This window comes from Corvus brachyrhynchos, unplaced genomic scaffold (genome assembly GCF_000691975.1).
Source record: "Corvus brachyrhynchos isolate BGI_N302 unplaced genomic scaffold, ASM69197v1 scaffold61, whole genome shotgun sequence".
Classification (NCBI taxonomy): domain Eukaryota; kingdom Metazoa; phylum Chordata; class Aves; order Passeriformes; family Corvidae; genus Corvus; species Corvus brachyrhynchos.
In genome coordinates this window covers 3,892,513-3,912,852 of record NW_008236478.1, presented here as the reverse complement: position 1 = coordinate 3,912,852, position 20,340 = coordinate 3,892,513, and the positions used below count along the sequence as shown (strand labels likewise).

At 39.2% G+C, this 20,340-nt stretch overlaps 2 protein-coding genes across 6 annotated transcripts in view; one reads left to right on the top strand and one right to left on the bottom strand.

The window, feature by feature from the left end:
* The window catches only part of ACTA2 (actin, alpha 2, smooth muscle, aorta), a 10,720-nt gene extending 541 nt beyond the window's left edge, over positions 1-10,179 (top strand). The window contains exons 2-9 of the mRNA XM_008643786.2: positions 2,138-2,309; positions 4,020-4,148; positions 5,502-5,612; positions 6,103-6,187; positions 6,272-6,433; positions 6,679-6,870; positions 7,774-7,955; positions 8,740-10,179. Coding sequence (XP_008642008.1) covers positions 2,181-2,309; positions 4,020-4,148; positions 5,502-5,612; positions 6,103-6,187; positions 6,272-6,433; positions 6,679-6,870; positions 7,774-7,955; positions 8,740-8,883 — 1,134 coding nt within the window. The 5' untranslated portion in view covers positions 2,138-2,180 and the 3' untranslated portion in view covers positions 8,884-10,179. The remainder of the gene's footprint in view (positions 1-2,137; positions 2,310-4,019; positions 4,149-5,501; positions 5,613-6,102; positions 6,188-6,271; positions 6,434-6,678; positions 6,871-7,773; positions 7,956-8,739) is intronic.
* Positions 10,180-10,646: 467 nt separating this feature from the next.
* Positions 10,647-20,340, bottom strand: part of STAMBPL1 (STAM binding protein like 1) — a 20,904-nt gene continuing 11,210 nt past the window's right edge. For 3 of the 5 annotated variants that reach the window (XM_017726005.1, XM_017726006.1, XM_008643785.2), the window contains 9 exons: positions 19,883-20,100; positions 18,414-18,489; positions 16,917-17,012; positions 15,938-16,292; positions 15,250-15,374; positions 14,219-14,356; positions 13,482-13,594; positions 11,864-11,963; positions 10,647-10,954 (listed from right to left, as the gene is read on the bottom strand). In XM_017726005.1, coding sequence (XP_017581494.1) covers positions 10,898-10,954; positions 11,864-11,963; positions 13,482-13,594; positions 14,219-14,356; positions 15,250-15,374; positions 15,938-16,292; positions 16,917-17,012; positions 18,414-18,489; positions 19,883-20,100 — 1,278 coding nt within the window. In that variant the 3' untranslated portion in view covers positions 10,647-10,897. The remainder of the gene's footprint in view (positions 10,955-11,863; positions 11,964-13,481; positions 13,595-14,218; positions 14,357-15,249; positions 15,375-15,937; positions 16,293-16,916; positions 17,013-18,413; positions 18,490-19,882; positions 20,101-20,340) is intronic. The other 2 variants (XM_017726007.1, XM_017726008.1) reach the window with 2 other exon arrangements.

The following is a 20,340-nucleotide window of genomic DNA, read 5'->3' as shown; positions in this document are numbered from 1 at the left end:
ATGAAACTGCAAGAAGAGCTGGGAGTATGCAAATTAGCAGTGTCTAATAGGATAGAATGAGGATGCATGTGTATTTATCCTTGTCTCTATGTGTATGAAACTACTGTTCTGTAAAATGCCAAATATTCATTAAGGAACAGGCTACATACAGTACTTCTTGTGCAGCTGGAGTTCTCTTAATAATTTGTTGTGGAGATTGGTGAGGTGATTATTATATTTACATGTAAAACAGGGAGAAGAAAGAGGCTAAAGACTGTACTGTTTTCTTGGGAGAAAAATTTCCTTTCTTCCGCGGTACTCAGTGACATTTGCTGCTCTAAGATCTTGTTACTGCCTGCAGTGGCAGTCCTGAGCTGTAACTCATTGGTTGGTAGCAGAGCCCTCTGTCTGATTTTTCAACTTTTTGTGCTTTATTACTAAATATGGTTTTCATTTAGAGCCCAGTAAGCTCAGAAATGTAGCCTTTCCTGCCCCCTTCTTTCCCCTCCCCCAAGTGATTTTTGGCATTGCATTAGCTGCATTGGTTTGAGCAACCCCCCTGACCTCAAATGCTGTTCCAAAAACAGACAGCTGAAAAGCGTATTTCCTAATTAGGAAAAGTTTGTCCAAACCAGTCTGTTCATTCATGTTAGATAACAATTGTACTCCATTCAGTAAATATTTTAATATAAAGAGCTTTTTCCCCCTAGGAGTTTAATAAATGAAAAAATTGCAACTTACTTTCCTTCCCCAATTATAATGATAAAATATCTGGAATATAAAGTTAGGATTTCCCTATCCTTGTCTTCTCCTGGGAGCTCTGCCCACACAGCCTGCAGGAGCAGGGTTGCAGCCATGTCTCGTGGCTGCCTGGCTGGGGAGAGACAGAGGACCTCAAATGAAGGATTTGGGAGAACTGTCCATGCTTGTTCCATCCATTGCAGGGGCTAAACAGATTGTGGCCTCCCTTGCTCATTGGCCATGGCTCTTGCTGACCCCATTCTCATTTCTGCCTGCACTTCCAGTATCCCTGCAGCAGAAGATTTTGGAGACTGCATGTGGAGCCAGCTGGTCCATGGACGTCAGCTGTCTCCCTTAGCTGTTAACACATTGCAATTTGTTGAACTCTGCATGGAAGCCCGGGCTTGGAGCAGGCCAAGTGATTCCCTACCACGCTATAAATTGCGAGCAAACAGTTCTTCTTGAGTCCTGGTATTCAGCGCTTGTTTCTGTAATTGACTTTAATACAAAGCCTTCAAAGCATTTTTATTACCCATATTATCTTCCTGTTGCTAGAGGAAGAAAACAGTTTCTTTTTACTGAGCCAAGGAGCCAACATAAATTGTTCTGTCACTCTACAAATGTAGTTTATTAGCTGCTTTGAAATTATGATAGAGCAGACCTTATGACCTGTTTTTAAAACACATACTGTCTCTGGCTTAATTTTAGAAGTGGGTTTATTTTTCTGAGTGATTAGGGGAGAACTGGAAAAGACTTGCCTTTTTCTTTTCCCCCTTTTTTATTTGGAAAATTTCTACCTTTTTAAAACATTAAGTGTAAACTTAGTTGGCCACCTTCACCAATGGATTAATATCTGCATCAGGAAAACGCCCCTGGTACATGCATGGCATTTCATGTAGTTAGTTTTTGGGAAGCCCAAGACTAGAAGGGGAAGTTGAAATGCTCTTACCTTTAACAGGTTATCCACATGTGTCAGGATTTTGTCAGGGTGATAGAAAAGCAGGAGAAATTGTGCTGAATTCAATGCAGAATTCAATGCAAATGAATCTTTGTTTTTGCAGCTGTCAGTCCAGGGTTCTCGTTTATCTCCTTCCCCCAGCCGTGGATTTCTGTGACCAAATTTAGATAAACATTTGCTGCTCCCTGAACTCTCTGCCCGTGCCGCAGGGCTGGAAGTCTCCTCTGGAATTCCCTGGATAATCTCTAGTGTGCACAGCCCTTTGGCAGACATGGTTGAAACCTCTCATGCTTTCAGAAGGAAGCCCATTCCCTCCCATGGCCCCGCAGTCCTTGTGATTCCCAGACCGGGGCCATACCTCTCCTTGCACGTTCTGGTTGCTTTCCTAGAGCCAGGGTGGCTCTGCTACCTGAGTATGTTTTTTGGTTTTGATTTAATTCTTCCCTGCTGTTTTCATAGGGCTGTTTTCTGTCTGGAAGGCCAGTGGACACTGCTGTAGAAGATGTGTGAGGAAGAGGACAGCACTGCCCTTGTTTGTGACAATGGGTCAGGGCTCTGTAAAGCTGGCTTCGCTGGAGATGATGCTCCAAGAGCAGTTTTCCCGTCCATTGTGGGTCGTCCCAGGCACCAGGTGATGAACTACTTTGGTCGTTTCTTACTGGGCTTGTAGAAGGCTTTGTTGCCCTGTCCCTGGCTCTTCACCCGAGGGCCATCTGTGTCTGGCACTAGGCCAGCCTAGGGTGATCTGTGTAACAGTCTTTCCAGGCAAAATGAGTCCAGCAGTGCACTCACCTGAGTCAAAGGAAGTCTCTTGCCTTGTGAAAGGAATCCTTTTAAAATTTTTCACTCCCTTCTGTGACATCTTTTCCCTGCCCCTTGATTTTGAATTGCCCAGAGAACTTGTTGAGTAAAACTTGTTTAAAGAAACCCCACCCAAACCCCAAATAAGCCCAACACAGGAACATCTGGAAATTCTGACTTCCCTTAAAGCTGATAATAGGTAATATGTGGAACACTGAAGGAGGAAGCAGAAGTTTTCAGTCAGCTTTCTCCTAACCCTTTTGACTTTATTCATTTAACTGTCAGAAGTGGGCACCTGTCTAGGGTTGAGTTTCTTTAGCTTCAAGGTTTACATTTGAGTATATGATGCATTCCACTATATTTTAATAGTTCTCAAAATACATTTATTGTCTGAGCTGTTAAATACAGAGAGTTTATGAGACAGATCACCATTAGCATGAACTAGAGAAGCTTGTCTAGATCACAAACTAATCCAAGCAATTAGCAGATCCACCTAATTGCTTGTATGTCACCCAAGGCCCTGGTGGGAAGAGGCAAACTCTTTGTAAGATGTAGCACTTTATATACCCAGTAAATGCATTTTAAGTTCTCCAGGATTGGAGAAATACCTGCCTTTCAATATAGAAAGTAGGACTGGAGGGTTAATTGAGGTCTCTGGGAATTACCATAATTTAAAAAGTGTATTTAAATGCCATTGTCTGTAGCTAGTGTGAATGATATTAATTGCTCAAAACCAAGCCATAAAGTTACAAATACATAAAGAAACAAATACAGATTTCTAGAACATTTCTTTCCTGATCATGTAGGATGGATCATCCCATTAAAAATTGCAAATCTGGGATGCCTGTTTTTAAGACACAGAGTTAGAGATGCCAAGGTTTGGAGTCTGTAATGACTAAGTTCTGATAGGAGTATTATGCACTGAAAGCATCCTACTGCATACTATTTTTTTTTTTTCATTATTTCTGACTTTAACATAGTGTATATCCAGAGTACTTGCCAGCTTCTGGTCCTTTAACCATATCTACAGGATTCATGAAAATACCTGTAAAGAAGCCCATACCAGTAAATTTAAATTGTCCATCCCTAATTACGGTATTATGGAATTCAAAAAGAAGATTAAAAAACGTTGACGCTTAAGCTTTGGGAAAAGTGAAGTGTGTATTGCTCCATCTTGACCCTTAGATGGCACAATATCACTTTCTGCTTTTACTCCACTTTATTATCATTTAGTAGACAGTTCATCCCTAGATAATAACAAACATTAACACAACTCAATTTTTCCACTTTATCTTGATGCATTTAATACCGTACTTGTTCTGTTTATTTAACTGTAGTGGAAACATGAACTCCAGAAATTTAATAACCAATCATTTAATATTGGCAATTTAAGAGCAATTCGCAATTCTTCATTTGTTAGTGTCTGTAAACTATGTTGCAACTAGTGTAACTGGCAACTGGATTTATTTCACAGCTAATATTCTGTCTACTTAATGACACTTTTCCCTGAGAGACTAATGCAATTTGTATTATTCTGTAGGGTGTGATGGTTGGTATGGGTCAAAAAGACAGCTATGTTGGTGACGAGGCTCAAAGCAAGAGAGGAATCCTGACCCTGAAATACCCCATAGAGCACGGCATCATTACAAACTGGGATGACATGGAGAAGGTATTTCAGCTTTGAAAATTGATGTGTACCACTGGTAAACAGAACTACTTGAACTAAGTATTTACAGAATATCCACTAAATTTTAGATTAAATTGTCATGCTATTAAGTATGGCTCAAGGAGAAGCTTATTAACAGCCAAGGTTAATGTGCGTGTAAAGCTGAGTATCAGTAGGAGTACTTCAAAATTGAAATTGGGAGTTCTTTTACTCCAGCCTGATCTTTGCCAGTTACTGAGAAGAGGGTGGGGGGAGAGAGAGGGCAAGGAAGAAAGAAAGAGAATATATCAATTTTCTAGTAAAAAAATGGAATTTAAGAAGGTGCCTGTTTCTGCAGAAATGCAAAGCATGTATGTGATTCTGATGTGAAGGGCACTGTTTATACACATACTTTTTAATGCTTGAAAGATTAGCAATATTACAGTGCCATGCATCCATTTCACAGCCAGTATTTGAATGAAAGGCTTCCAGAACCATGTTTATAGTCATAGTCTGTACAGATGACATAATTCCTAAGATTCCAAAATGGGATCTCCATTTAATGTAGTTCTGTGAAAATAGGGTTATTTGGAACAGTCAGGACATAACAACACACTGTAAGTATACGGAGTCACACAGCACTTAATGAGTGCTGTAATGGTAAATTTCACTTGAAAGCAAAATCTTTTAGATGCCAAACATACTGACAGTCCCTAATCACCACAAGCTTGAAAACAAACTTAGCAAAAAATTCTTGGCCTTCAGACTGAAATCTCTGGTTGTTTTACTTCTTATCAGTGTATTAACCTCCTCACTGCAGTCCACTTGGCCTCAGAATTTTACAGCTTGTAGGAACAAGTCATGTGGAGGTGATAAACACAAGCTGACTTTCAACCTCACAAGCCATTTATCTTCATTTCTTTTTATGAATTCTTGGGCTGGCCTGTACAAACCAAAAGATGAAACTGTCAAGAGACCCATTGTCTATTGACCTCTGTGTATGTTCTCTGAGTTGTTCTGGAACTGTTTACCTTTCAGTTTCCCTTCCTTTCCTTTCATTATTGAAATAGCATTGCTAGAACCAAGTGTGTCCAGTTCTGTCTTTTCTATTGCAAGAATAATATATTCATTTTCATTAGCTTATGTGTCCTTAAAGTAAGTTGTATATTACTGGTAGTAAAACCTGAGGATAGTGGGTTTTTTCTACAGTTATTCTGGTAGTCTCTATGGAAGCAGTAAGAACAACTGCATGAGAAACATCACCAGCCTTTATCTAGAACTGTAAGCGGAGTGCTGGAGCTCAGTAACTTCCTGAAAGTGATGCTGACCTGCTGATTGATGGTGGTTCTTTCCCTTGGCTTCTCTCATTATCCTCAGATCTGGCATCATTCTTTCTACAATGAGCTCCGGGTTGCACCTGAAGAACACCCGACTCTGCTGACTGAGGCACCACTGAACCCCAAAGCCAACCGTGAGAAGATGACCCAGGTAAGCTCACAGGAAAGCTGTGGAATAATCCAACCTTTTCATTCAACAGGTTGTGAACGACATCATTCTAGTTAGTCATGCTGTCCAGCAGTCTGTTTCTCTCAGTTATGGAAGATGGAAAGTACATAGTGACCACCTGTCATATCTACATGTTATTACATATAGCTTAGAAAGTCACTGTATCCACTTTGAATGTGAGTACTTCAGTCTGTCCAAACTTTATGTCATCTTAATCTGTTTTTATGCCCAGGCCCCTTCCTAAATTATCTTTAATATGTGGATGTGGCTATATCAATACCATAAAGGTATAGGCCAAATACAGGGGGATATCTTACAGGACAAATACTTTTGGATTTAGATTTTTTTCCTGTCTTGTTTTTACCAACCATTGAGAAATATGAAAATCTTGTATTCTACCTCTCTTTCAGTAAATTGCTTCAACTAAGCTAAACCCCCTAGTGCTAAGACAATTATTTTAATGGCATTTCAGATAATGTTCGAGACGTTCAATGTGCCAGCCATGTATGTAGCTATTCAAGCCGTTCTGTCCCTCTACGCCTCTGGACGCACCACAGGTAGGCCTCAGGGGAACATGGCACAGATGTTTGAAATAGTTCCACGGGTATGACGGGAATGAATCGTGTGTTCTCTTCTCAAAGGGATCGTGCTTGACTCTGGGGATGGAGTCACCCACAATGTGCCCATCTATGAAGGCTATGCCCTGCCACACGCCATCATGCGTCTGGACCTGGCTGGTCGGGACCTGACAGACTACCTCATGAAAATCCTGACAGAGCGAGGATACTCCTTCGTGACCACTGGTAAGGACACGCTGCTGGCTGACAAGGAGAGTTGCTCATGTGCGATGTTTCCACTGGCCTTAGAAGGACTATCAGTGGTTCTGCAGTTGAATAGGCATGACAAGGTCTCCAACATGAAAGTCCCTTGAAAGACTAGCAGACAATTTGTTTAAAATATGGGAGTGTTGGAGGATGAAAGGGAAGAACCAGTCAACATGTCTGGGTCCTTCCTGAATTCCATTTTAAAGATTGAATCCTCTTTACAGCGGAGCGTGAAATTGTCCGTGACATCAAGGAAAAGCTCTGTTATGTGGCCCTGGACTTTGAAAATGAGATGGCCACTGCTGCATCTTCCTCCTCTCTGGAAAAAAGCTATGAGCTTCCTGATGGTCAGGTGATCACCATTGGGAACGAACGCTTTCGGTGCCCAGAGACCCTCTTCCAGCCATCTTTCATTGGTAGGTTCAGTGACTGTTCTGCCGTGGTGAACTGCGCAGAAATACCACATCCCTGTTTCCTTTTAGTTGTGCTCCATTACTAACTCACCCAGACCTAGACATGAGTGTGTTGTAGCACCCATTATAAAATAATCTTTTACAACAGAACTATTAATATGGTAGATAGAACTTCATGTTAAAGAATTAGCCAAAATGCTTTCCCAAAATAAACCTGAAATGTTTATTCTTGCCTTCTGGCATTGGACCTGTGCCATTTTGTATGTTTGAATGTGCTTGCCAAGAGTGGGAAGAGGTAGGAGGGGCAGGCAGGCAGCAAGACCTACTTTTATTTTTCCAAAAGACTGCTCCAAATCCTGAATCCACGGTTCATTGCCTTTTCGGAGCAAAGCCAAGACAATGCAATGCTAATCAACATCCATGAAGGCAGATTTGCAACTAGGTCACACAGAAATCCAGTGTCAGTTCTGCCAATAGGCAGAATTTCAGTTCAGAAATAATGTAGTTGCATACCTAGAGGTATTAGGACATATTTTGACTGTTCTGTCTCTGAGTTGACTTAATTTGAAAAGAAAGAAAAAAGAAAACAAATTATTCCAAGATCATATAAGGAATTCTTAGGACAATTGAGATTTCCTGCAAAAGCCTAGTGGAAACTTTACTATTCCACACCCCCAACTTTCTTTTTAAGGAGGAGGTGGTGTGTGTAAGGGGGGAGAGAAGGGCTGTACACGAAGGAAGTCTTTAGCAAATAATTTAGGCAACTGCAGAATGACTTTCCAGATTTCCAAAGCTCTGAGACTGATGTCTTCCAAAGAGTCACTAAACGTCATGTCAGTTCTGTGTTAATAATTTTAAGTCTCTGTATGGAGTTGCTTCCTCAGTGTTCTTCTGTACCTTCCCCAGGCATGGAGTCTGCTGGCATTCATGAAACCACTTACAACAGCATCATGAAATGTGACATAGACATCAGAAAGGATCTTTATGCCAACAATGTGCTGTCTGGAGGCACTACAATGTACCCGGGTATTGCAGACAGGATGCAGAAAGAAATAACTGCTCTGGCTCCTAGCACCATGAAGATCAAGGTATGTATGGTACAATCATTTGTAGACTATATGAGCTGGCATTTACAAAGTCCTCAAAGATGTAGTAAAACATGCAACACTTTACAAAGTAAGTGCTTTTAACATATTTTGAATCACATCTGGATTATCTAGCAAATAATCACCACCTGGTAACTTTGGTGCTGGAAGAAGAGAACCTTTTCTCATTGCCTTGTTCATGTTGAATTCTGTCAGGTGCCCTAATGTGGCCAAAAAACAGCATGGACCCAGCAGCATGATTTTTCCTCTGGGGCTGTATGTGAGCTTCTTCAGCCCTTCTAGTGTGACGGACATGGAAGAGAGGGAATGCTGGTTTTGTGTTTGCCTTACAGGTTTGAAAGAGACCCTGAAAAACCAATCTTCATTCTGCTGCTTCGAATCTTCTGTTCTTTGCTTTACAAACATTTTATCAGCTATACCAGAAGGAGCACTCCATAGGTCATTGATTTTTTCAAGCCTTTCTAGACTGCCATTATATGTTTCCAGAGCAATTATCTCCCCTTTTCTCATATGTGCCTGGGGGTACACGAATGCGCCAGGGATAGGGGTCACTGAAAAGGCTGAGTCAGGCAGAGAATTTGAAGGTATAGATTTTTATAACAAACTTTAAACTTTTCTGCTTGCAGCAATGGATAGCTGTAATAGCACTAGCATATATAGGCAGTGTTTTTGTTGATATCACATATCACTGCTTTAGTATTTTTGTATAAAAATGTATTTTATTCACAGTAGTCAGTTGTACTTAATGCTTTTATTTCTTGAACAGATCATTGCTCCTCCTGAACGCAAGTACTCGGTCTGGATTGGAGGTTCTATTCTTGCCTCCCTCTCTACTTTCCAGCAGATGTGGATCAGCAAACAGGAATATGATGAAGCTGGCCCATCCATTGTTCACCGCAAATGCTTTTAAATTGCTTTAGCTTTATATGTCTCCTTAGTGTGAATGTATTCAGGGAAATACATTCTTATAATTTCATTCCATAAATCCTTCATCGTAATTAATCGAATTAATTGGATACTGTGTATTTCTTAAAATAAATTTTAAATATGTTATGAAATTGCTGCTCCTATTTAAAAACAAAAGGCAAGACATGCATGAGTGCAGATGCCATTACAGCTGGCTTGAAGCTCCATCTTGTGACATGAATTTATTATTACACTGTACTGGACTTAACAGAAACGGAGGTGCCTTTATCTCAATGTTACCAATGCCAGAAAATGCTCACCTATCAGGCTGCACGTTCTCGAAGTTTAGCCTCAGAAAACATTTTAATCTGCAAACAGAACCAGTCGTGGTTCTTACAAAGTTCTGGGCAGTACCAAAGGAGCACAGCATCTGTTCAGTATCAAGATGAACACAGGCACCCTGCTTTGCATCTTCTCTATCCAAAAATATTATCTATCCACATCATTTCTTACTTCATAGCTGTCATGCAGGAAAAGCTAATTTATTACAGTGCATGGGCCAGCGGTGTACGATGGGTACCGCAACAATTCTGTATTTTCTTTAAAGAAACAAAACCTGTTCCTTTGGGAGCATATCTGAACACTAATAGTAGGTCAAACATATGACTTTCCTATTGTATGCCCTCAGGATGAGTGCAGCCTATTATTTTTATTTTGTGATTTCTAGCAAGATCTAAAGGGTAATTAAGCTGGCTTAATATACTTTCTCTTCAGAACGTCTTTTTTTTCTTAGAGGGGGGGAGTAATGGGTTCAAAGTAGATAAAATAATTTAGACAACTTTCTTTTTCTGTGGTTTTTCTGATTATATTTATAATCTTAAATACATCAGCTAAAGGTATATGCATAGAAGCTGGAGCCAGTAACACTGTCTTAGAAGTATATAAATATGACTAAATAATTCAGTGAGACAGACCTGGAAAAGGTCACTTCTAAGGAACTTGCTGCAATCTGTATTCAATAGAGTTCAGGATAAAGGATGCTATTTATGTTTGTTAACCTGTTTTCCTCTCTCGACTCAGTAGTTTACCTCACTTGCTTGTTACTTGTTATCTTTCAAACTAAGCTCTTTGCAACAGCACCTGTTATTTACCATGTCTGCATAACCCTGGGGTTCCAGATCTTGTCCAGCTTCTGACTGTTAGCACATGTTGCAAACCTCTTTGTACTAACCTTATTATTTAAAGTATAGGTCATCTAGATTCTTGGAACAGTTACTAAATAAACTCTTGTAAAAGCAAATAACTTTGTATGGTTCTTCCTTCTAACTCTGTCTAGATCTTTTTATCTAACTCTAGATAGATCCAGGGAACCCTTTTCAGGATAAGAAGTGTCTTTCAGTTTAAAGTTTCTACTGGCAGGTTGCTGGAGAAGACACATTTCTCCTAGGGACTCTGATACATCTCTGCTATCCCAAAATGGTGAGGGTCAGCTCTCAGATAAAGGATTTGGGTATTTCTAAGTATTTTCTCCTTAATTACTTAGCTGAAACTTGAGGTCTAGAACTTGGACTGGAGAAAAGGATGAAAAAATCACCCAAACTGATGGATTTGCCTCTACTACATATAACTTAAATTTATTGAAGCTGTAAGAGATGTATGTAGCTGGAAGTCACAAAAAGCCAACCACTGTTAAAAATGTCTAATTCTCAGGAGGAAATTAATGCCAACAAGTGACAAAAGAAATATTACTTATTTCAACACAGTTACTGTAGTTTGAAGTTCCTTTTATTGTTGTGTTTTATAGGTGAGATTTTTTTACAGATTATGGGGTAATGCCACTGAACTCCATCTTGACAGAGCAACAAAATAACTCCAAAACAGGCTAGAGCAATAAATATCAAATCATTCAATCTAAAATGTATAAATATAAAAGTAATTTCTGAAAATGTAGGAAAAAACAGGAATCCATTTTTCTGTTTTGGCCTTTTGCAGAGTAACATCGATATGGTCCATCCGTATCACCTCAGATCCAGCACAATTATCTTTATGTCTTTCCCAACCACATGGGTACATGGCTGCAGAAGAAGTCAACCCATTACTCTCAGAAATCAGTTTCAGTAAAATAGTCAGTAACTTCATCCATGAACTAAGTCTGTAAAAGACTACTGAAAAGAGCCTACCTGGAACAAAAAACCTTTTTTCAGAGCTGGACTACCGTCTCATCATCCCTACACTGGATGATGAAAGAACAGAACAAAACAAAGAACTCTGACCTCTCCTTCTTTTGAGGACTGACATTCAGAGAGCTGACAACACAATAATTTCCAATGTCTCTCAGCATTACTTCTTGGTATTGAATCATTTTATTTTAAGCTATATGAGATGCTGCTGTATTTGAAGTGAACCCCACTGAAAAAACCCAAACCTTAATTATTCAAAGGTAAAGACTCTTATTTCTCATGAGAAATAGCACTGTGTAGCCATACATACACCATTATGTGATTAAAACATCAAAAGATACGGTGGTTACAGAGAAATTCTTAGAGAAGCCAGGGCAAAATTATGGGCAATGAAGGAAATAGGGCTTAACCTACTTATAGCTGCACTTTTTAGCAGCTGGGATGTTCTGTCAGGACACTACAACTGGGGAGATGAACTGATACATTGCTTAAAAACTGAAGAGCTCAGGAGTAACTCCCATTTGAAAACGCGTCTTTTGCTCCTTCTGAAAGCAGGTAGAAGTGGTGACTGATGGTAACTACCTCTGGTTAACCACCGTTTGAATGGCAGCTTGTAACACTTGCCTCAAGGCTGCTAATGACTGCTTAAGTAGTCTCCTGCTGTCTGCCTTGGTCAGTGAACTAAGAGTAATGAATTAGTAAAACGGGGAATATTATTAAGAAATCTAATCTCAAGTTTCTGTTTGCAGCAGAACCACGGTCAAGAGTTTGAATAGTAAAAACTGTGTTGAATTATATACTTACATTAAATAACCTAGGGTCCTTTGTATGTGGATGAAATCCCTTCTTTTTACAAGCAGAAACTTCTAGCATGCCAGCATTTGTAAGTCTGAAGATGCCAGTGCTGAAAAGCAAAACATGAAACTCCTGTTACACACTGCTCTCATGATACACGTCCAAGGCTTCACATACAAAAGCTTAAAAGAAGGACAACAGAAAGGTGCTTGGTGACTTTCAAAACACAGCAGCCCAGGATGAGTTGGATTTTTAAAGCTATTTTAAATCAAGGGGAGTTGTATTCCTGTAAGGGAAGAGGTGATGGGGGAAGGGGAGAAGAAGGATCACAGTACTGGTGCTGCTCCCATTAGGCAGGTTAGGCCACTGAGGGATAAGGCTGGTTCACACAGGAACAGATGCAAGCCAGAAGCTTACGTGTTCAGGATTGCATTTCGCCCAAGGCAACTTAAAAGAAAGCAGCCTTTAAACCAGCTGTGGGAGTGACTGGTAGGAGTACATCCTCCCCACTCTTGGGTAATCACATAACACAAAGTATTCGAAAATGCACTGCTGCAACACTTTAGGTATTGAATAAAACGTGACAAAGCCATCCTTCTGTGAAGAAGATTGATGCCTATTAACTGCAGGACAGCATCTGACAACATAAATGTAACAGGTTAGAGTTGGTTACAGGGTATCAGCATCAACTGTGAGCGAAGTTTGTAACAGCAGACATTTGTGGAGGTGTACAGGCATGCTCATGGTTAGAAAGCCTAGTGCTTGTGCCCTTGCCACTCAATCTGCATTCACAGCTCTGCTACCAGTGTGGCCCATTTAGGAAGTTAGGCAACCAGGACAGGATTCATAGAAGTCAACTACAGAGGCAGAAGGACAGAAAGAAAGGCTGAAGAAACTCACAGTTTAAGCAATGGAGTTAGCCCTGACAGTCTGAAATGCCAGGCACACTAAAGGAAGGAAAGAACCTCTGAAGACTGTCTGGGGTGCAGAACCAGACTGCCCTGCTCTGGCAGAATCACCTTGAGCAGGTTGCCAGGACCATGTCCAATCAGGTTTTGTGTGTCTCCAAGGGTGTAGACTTTATGACCTCTCTGGGAAACCTGTCCCATTACAAATCTTCACGTTAATATTTACACTGTTCCAGTTTTTTCAAGATACATAGTTTGTAGTTTATGAAATATAAAAATAGATCCTTATTATCAAAAAAAGTGATTTTACCCCTCTGCTTTGCAAAGTGCAGTTTTCATCTAATTCTAGAGAAATATGCTTAACCTCCCTCCACATCATTGAGCAGACAGAGTGAAGATAGATCTGTGGTAGGGCATTGGCAATGAGTACTGCAGAAGAATAGATCCTGTAATTATTACTTTGTCGAGCAGAATATTAAAAAAAAACAAAACAAAAAAACCCTGGATCTGTGAAGGGAGGAGGAGAGAAAAGCCAGAAACAATACTGTGCATAGAGACTGATTGAAATGCAAGCCTAGGCAACTTATAGAAAACAAAGTCACAACACAATGTTCATGCCCTTCATCTGAGTTGACATGTATCCTTTGCATTTGATCAAATTTTATGACAAGAAGCAGGGGAAAATACCTAAATATTACTTTAAAAAAATCAGAACTCACTCATTATGCTTTGGTGAACAAACAATTGCAATGGCCTCTGGCAACATTAGCTGATAAGAACAATGAGTATGAAGATCAACACTGGATAAGAATGCAGTTTGTGTTGGATGTGTCTACAAAAAGAAAGGGAAAACTCAACATCATGAAATATTTCTTACAGATCAAGGTCAACATACATTCAAGAAGGAAAAACAATTTGTTGCAAGTGAAAGCATCAGTATTTCCCCAGGTTGGTTTCTTAATTTCTTCTTAACCCAGATTCTGTATTGTTAGGGAGTCTTTTCAGGATGAGATTCATGGAGGCACATTCACAATCAGATATACAAGCAATTTTCTGGTCAAGGAGGGGAAAAGATAGAATGAAGAAGCACGAGACAAATGGAAATGATGTAGCTATCCAAAATTCCTAAGAGTGAAATTAATATAAAGTTTAAACAACACAGTAGTCCCCTCCCCAACTTTTGAATATGGCATTAGAGAGTAATAAAATACCCTTAAATCAACATAAACAAAAGTTGCACCAGCAAAAGCAGGCCCATTGTGCCAACAGGATGCCTCAATTGCATTAAGGAGTTCTCTGTGGGGAACATGCGTGCTTATTTACATCACTACAATTTGAATTAAGTAAACAAATAATTTGTATTACTCCAGCTGTTTCTTTAGTTTATTCCTTTTTGGTTTTCCGCATGGTACGTAGAGCCAATATAGGAAAGCCAGAATCTACGAGTCATACATACATGGATCCAACCCAAAGTGAGGAGATCATACTGATCCTGAATACCAAATAATTCTTCCACGTTCTCCATGTCACAGTAGTCTGGTCCCGCAGTTTGCTTTGGCACTATTACGTGTGTAATAGTAAATTCATTATGTGTCTGCAAAACAAACACTGACTTAGGGTGGAACAGACTAACTAAGGAATAAATGCCAAATCAAAATCTGAAAGATGTCAGCCTATCAGCTAAAACAAAACAGTACAGCTCCACTGATTCCAGCTCCACTGATGCCAGTGCAGCTCTACCAACATACTGCACCTAAAAATATGCCTCAGCAATTTATCATGAAAACATTCGGGGTAGCATCAGTCACAACACAAGACTGTTGTATTGAAATGTTCTTAGAGATCAGTGTGAAAAGATTGTCCTTTAAAATAATTAAAAACATGAAAGAGCTTTGAGAAAACTATAATGATTTTCTGTGAAACTTGGAACAAGACTATTACTGCTGTTCTTTCTCTTCATGCAATTCAAATGCACTTGGGATCATCTTTAAAATTCTTTGTGTGTCAGCATCAGCCATGACATCTTTCCCTGCTCTCAAAGGACATTAAGTGTTATCTAGGTCAAAGGAAAAATGTAGAAAATCAGATGTTCTACAGCTTGATGGGGGGGATTTTCTTCTTCTGTTTTGTTCTGCCATCATTAATTTGATGACTCCAGTGGATTCTAGCTGTCTTTATATTTCATTGTCCTGTAGCTAAACCTCACTTACCTTAGATGAATGCCAGAGAAAGTACTCGAAAAAGCCTGTATTGTACAGCATGCTGAAAAACTTGCTAGGCTTTATAACAACAGCAGTGTACTTTGAGCAGATGTTTCCCCAATAAAGCAAGCCCACAATGCTGAAGTGACCACTCAGGTCATAATATGAAGTTCATTATATGGAAGATCAACCATTTATATCTGTTTCTCTGAAATCAATACATCACAGGATAATACAGCACTATCAAATATGTCTTCCCCATACAAATGTGAGGGTTAAACTGTACCAGTTTTCCACAGAGAATTCCACATGTCTCTATTCCTCTTACTGTATTTGCCTCTGCCAGCAGCAGAAATTTGTGACAGAGATCCCTGGGCAAAATGACACCTCTGAGTGCTTCGGCCAATTGAGCTAACCAAAAATAAAAAAAAAAAGAAAAAAGAGAGAGAAAGAGAGATAAAAAAGGCATTTACTGCTAACACAATGAAGATCCCTAAAATAAGGAAATATACACAGTATATTACACTATATTACTAAAGGTGAAATAATTATACTTACCACATCATTGACTTCTAATGAGAATAAATCTACAGCACAAGCACTTCATCTCAATAGAAGTCACCAGCCCACAAGATAAGCTCACTAGCCTGTCCCTGAGGTGACAGTGAGCTGGTACCATCTCCCAGGCCAGGGCTTTCCAGGGGGAACCGCTGCAGGTTCTGTTCTGTTCCCTTGAAGCCCAGACTTCATTTCACAGGAACACTAAATCTCAATCTCTGTATCCATCCATTGGTACTCAACCAGAAAATGTGAAACTGTGCAACTCTCCCTCTTAAAATGCAGAAACCATAAGGAACTGCTGAGCTTGCACAAACCTGTTCATGGTTACTTCAGTATGGACATCCTCACAGTGAATAAAGACATATGCAGGTAGATAAAATAAAATAGGGGAAAAAAGAAGTGTCTGCACTTACTCTGAACAGCACTTAGAGTGGCTGCTGGCTTTAAGACCCGGTCTACTGGTGGCGAATGCCCAGCACAGCCAGATGTGCCACTCCTCTCTTTTTTCTCCAGCAGCGCCGCAGATAAGGAACTGTTCTCTGGTACAGAAATACAAGATAGCATACTTCCATCTATCTGCTCAGACATAACCACACTCTCTTTGATTTTCTGATCTCGAGCTAGTTCTTGCTTCTTAAGTTGATCCTCAAAGAACTGAAATTGTTCTGATTCGAGCTGCTGCTGCCGCATATGTGCGATTCGTTTCTTCTCTGCCTCTATTAGCTTTTGGTGCTCTAATTTCTTCAGAAATTCGGTTTTACATTTGTTCTGAAACATACACAACATAGTGACATTCTCAGAACACCAAAAATGCTATGAAAAATGGAAGGAAAAAAACAATCTAACAGTTCAATAAAACCATAAAATCCTGTCATTAAAAATGAAGTCTTTTGGAACATGGTTACTGAACCATAAAATACAACTATATCCCCAAAAGTAGGATGGAAAGCATAGTATTTATGGAGGGAACAAAAAAGATGTTTCTCAGATGCTTTTTCCAAGACAAGTTTTTAAGCTATAGATCCTGTTTTCAGTGACGTCAATCTCAACTCAAACTGGAGCACATTTGGAGCCAAGGAACCTTTTCCACTTATTGACATAAGTATCAATCTCATTGTCATTGTAAGGCAGAATCAGAGCATACCAAAAACCTATTTGGATCTTTATAGACTGTTATTAAATAAATATGGCAGCACATGTATTTCCGAGTGCACACTGGCTTTGCTTATTTTAAAATGACCAACTGATTCTAAAGAATAAATGAAAAGTCATTCCTAAGCAGCTCAGGAAATTATTAGGGTCTTGTAAAACTGGCAGTTTACTGCTTAATTTTTAAGTTTTATATGACAGAAAAATATTCATGCCAACATTTAATAATCATATAAAACTTACTTTGTGTTGCATGTATTCTTGATATTCTAAGTTATACTTTTTTAAAAGATCTCTTTTCAGTTCATCTGTCCGTGGAAATGCAACCTCCTTCAATTTCTTTGAGGTGGGATGGGGGAAAAAGATAGGTAAGTTTACTTTTCACTTTTTAAAAGAGCCACCTGGAAAACAAACTCAGCTGTAACACAGATTTTTAAAAAATACAAAACAGAAAAAAACCCTGTTCTTCTCACAGGAAAAAAAAAAGCGAAAGAGGAAATATACACTAAATCATCAGTTTATGAAATTTCTATAGTACCTTGGTTTCACTAAAGATATATTGATCTATATTAGTGAAAGGTGTGACATGGCTACTTCTTATCTCAGGGAAAGATTAGTCCTTTTACTAGCAGTCTTATCTCTGTTTTGTTTAACAGGTGGGTGATGACCCACGTTTTTGTTGTAGGTGTAATTTGTAAAAAAATGGTAAGGCAAACTTAGAGAGTTTCAGGTAGGATCATTGCATTTTTCTCTGGAACTTCCCAGCCAGAAATATGTCTGAATATGCCCATTTCCAAGTGGGAAAAGAAAAAGTTTCTTTGAAGAGATAGCTCTACCTGTACCTTTCTGTTGCTGACCTGGCAAAACAAAATTACTTGTAAAACAAAACCACTACCCAAAGTTTTCTACTAATGTGAGGGCCACTACGAAATAATTCGGAGGTTGTATGCAAGGAGTGCCATAGGAGGAAGCAATGTTAGATGCTCTTTGTCAATAGGGATGTTTTCCTACATTGTGGACCACAGCTGGAACTTCGGCATGAAGTGGTTTGGTTTTGAGTAAAACATTCAGTTTAACAGTAGAGAAAGCAAGAAAATATGGGAGCATGGAGCAAGAGACACCCATGGTCCTACTAGCAACTCTCGCTGGGCAATTCCAGATGTGTTAAGTTCAGTATAAGACTACATTTAAAATTTATTTAAAATTTACTTTCTAGAGGGGAAAAAAACAAAAGTAAAACTGTTTTGTATAGAAGTGGAGGGAAAAAATCTGGTAAAAACTAAATAAATACATATTTGGTAATAAAGAAAGAAAAAATATACTTCACTTATTTAGCAGAGTAAGAAAATACTGCACAGACACCAGTAATGCCACACATTTCTCCTTCTGTTTGCAGTAGTCAGTTTGGACCATTACCCTTTCACATAAGTGGGACCAGAATCAAACTAAGTACTGTTAACATAGAGCATTTTTAATATCTAAATTTTCAGATATAGATGTACCTGAGCTTCCAACAATGTACCAACTAACCCAGAGACCATTCTCATTCACTTTTTAGATTGATAATTTAATTTCCAAAATAAAACATGAATGAGTAGTGGAGAAAGGTATCAAAAATTCAAGCTGCGATGGCTGCTATGGGTGCTCTGGGGAAAAAGAAGCTATGGCCTATGTGTGCTGGGAAAAACAAAGAGAATCTGTGCAAAATATTTTTTAAAGACCAGGAAACCATAACCTTACCTTAATAATATCTTGTTTTTCTGGTACTGCACATTGGTGATAGTCTCGGTGACTGGGCAGCTTTTCTACAAACAGCCTAGAAAATGAAACACGCATGTGTTTGCCTTAGAAGTTAGAGGAATATCCATAATAGCTTTCATGTTGGCAGAAAAATCAGTTTCACATAACTGTTAAACACTGAATTCCAGATGACTTGGACCAGGGTTCTACACACAGTTTAAACTGACACATTATGGTATGGACCTGTATGGGACACACAGAATAAGGACAGGAGACTATTTTCTACATCTGATATATTTTGATTTTCATTAGTAGTGGGTTAGGTTAAAGAAAAGGACTAATTGGCAGCCAGCATCTAAAAATATCCCTTGAAAACACCCTCCACTCTGGTCAGTGTTAATAAATCCCGTTTCTACTCTCTTTATCTGTCCTTAGCTAAAATGCTGACTCTTAAATGGAAGACAAGAATGCAACACTGACTATCATTAAAGCAGGTATTTTTACCAGACCAAGCTGCACAGCTATCTGCAGTATTATTAACCTACCCAACAGATAAATTATGGCAACAAACATCTGCAAAGAGTTTGGAATACACAGCTGCTACCATTCTTTCAGCAATTTGCACAATATTCACCTCCAGACCTTTCTTCTTATAGAGATAGATACATTTAAAATCAAGTGGGCTAAGAAAGGTTTGGTCAAGTTTTCAGAGTATGAGGAAAATAAGGAGGGAGGAAAGATGTCTTCTATTATAAAATTTTTAAAATATGCACATTAAAAAACCCTTTCAGAAGGCACAGAACAAACCAATCAATCCTACAGCAAAACTAGCTAGGTTAAAAGTTTAAGTCTGTCACTGATATATTTTTCAGCTGTCTATTTTGAGAGCTGTAATGAAAGCTGGCCAGATTTGTTCTTTCGTGGTGGGGAGAATAATCATACAATGAACATACATTGTAGATTATGCATTTATTCCTGTAAGAAACAATAAATTATACTTAATCCTTTTGGGGGGAAAAAAGTCAAAAGGAAGCAAAAAGACATTTTTCTTATGCTTTTTAAGTGCTGTGCAATACTACCATCTTTAAGACCAGCAGTTGCTCATAAGGCATAACTACTAAGGGCTCAGAAATCTTATTAAAACATTACTTTATAAGTCAAAACCTCTATTTAACTAACATGCTGAGGGCAACAGTGCTCATGGTATGGCCTGGCAGAGTAAACTCAAAGCTCTGTATGTGAGGTTAATTCATGCCTGGCAGTTAACACAGGGATAGGACAACCATATGAAAAGGTGAGAGGAAGCTTTAACAAAGCCCATGCTTAGTGCAAAAGATCTCCAGAGAACAAAGCTGTTCTGCAAGAGCACACTAAACAAGTTTCTCCTTATCTAAAGGAGTTCTCACTGCAGCTCTCCATTTCAGTTTACTCAGAATTAGAAGCTGTAATGATGACAACTGGTTCCTTACGTTATGAACTTATTATAAAACACAAAAGCGTTCTCCAAGTTTCCCTCCTCCATATACACCGAGGCCATTCGCTCCATCTCCACTCCCGATCTGAAGTAACGCCGGGGAGTGATGTCCTCATTGATTGTGATATTGCTGCCAAGCTTGCTTAAGGCACGTACTCTCTCCTCTGGGGTCACAGAGATGTCTGTGTGGTCAGGAATAGCTACGAGCTTTTTCTGAAAAAGAAGAGTCTGATTAGCAAAGAGAATATTCTGTTTCACTTCCAGTAAGTGGTGTCAGTCAAGAAGCTCAAGGGAAATCTTCAGCTACTTTTTCTCAAAATAGGCACTGTTTTCCCCCACCTCTAGCCACAGTTGAAACATTCTAACATGTTTCTAAATTGCAAGTAAGTTGTGATCAAAAAGAAAAAGGGATCTCATCCCCTCCCCCCCCCCCCCCCCCACACACACACAACA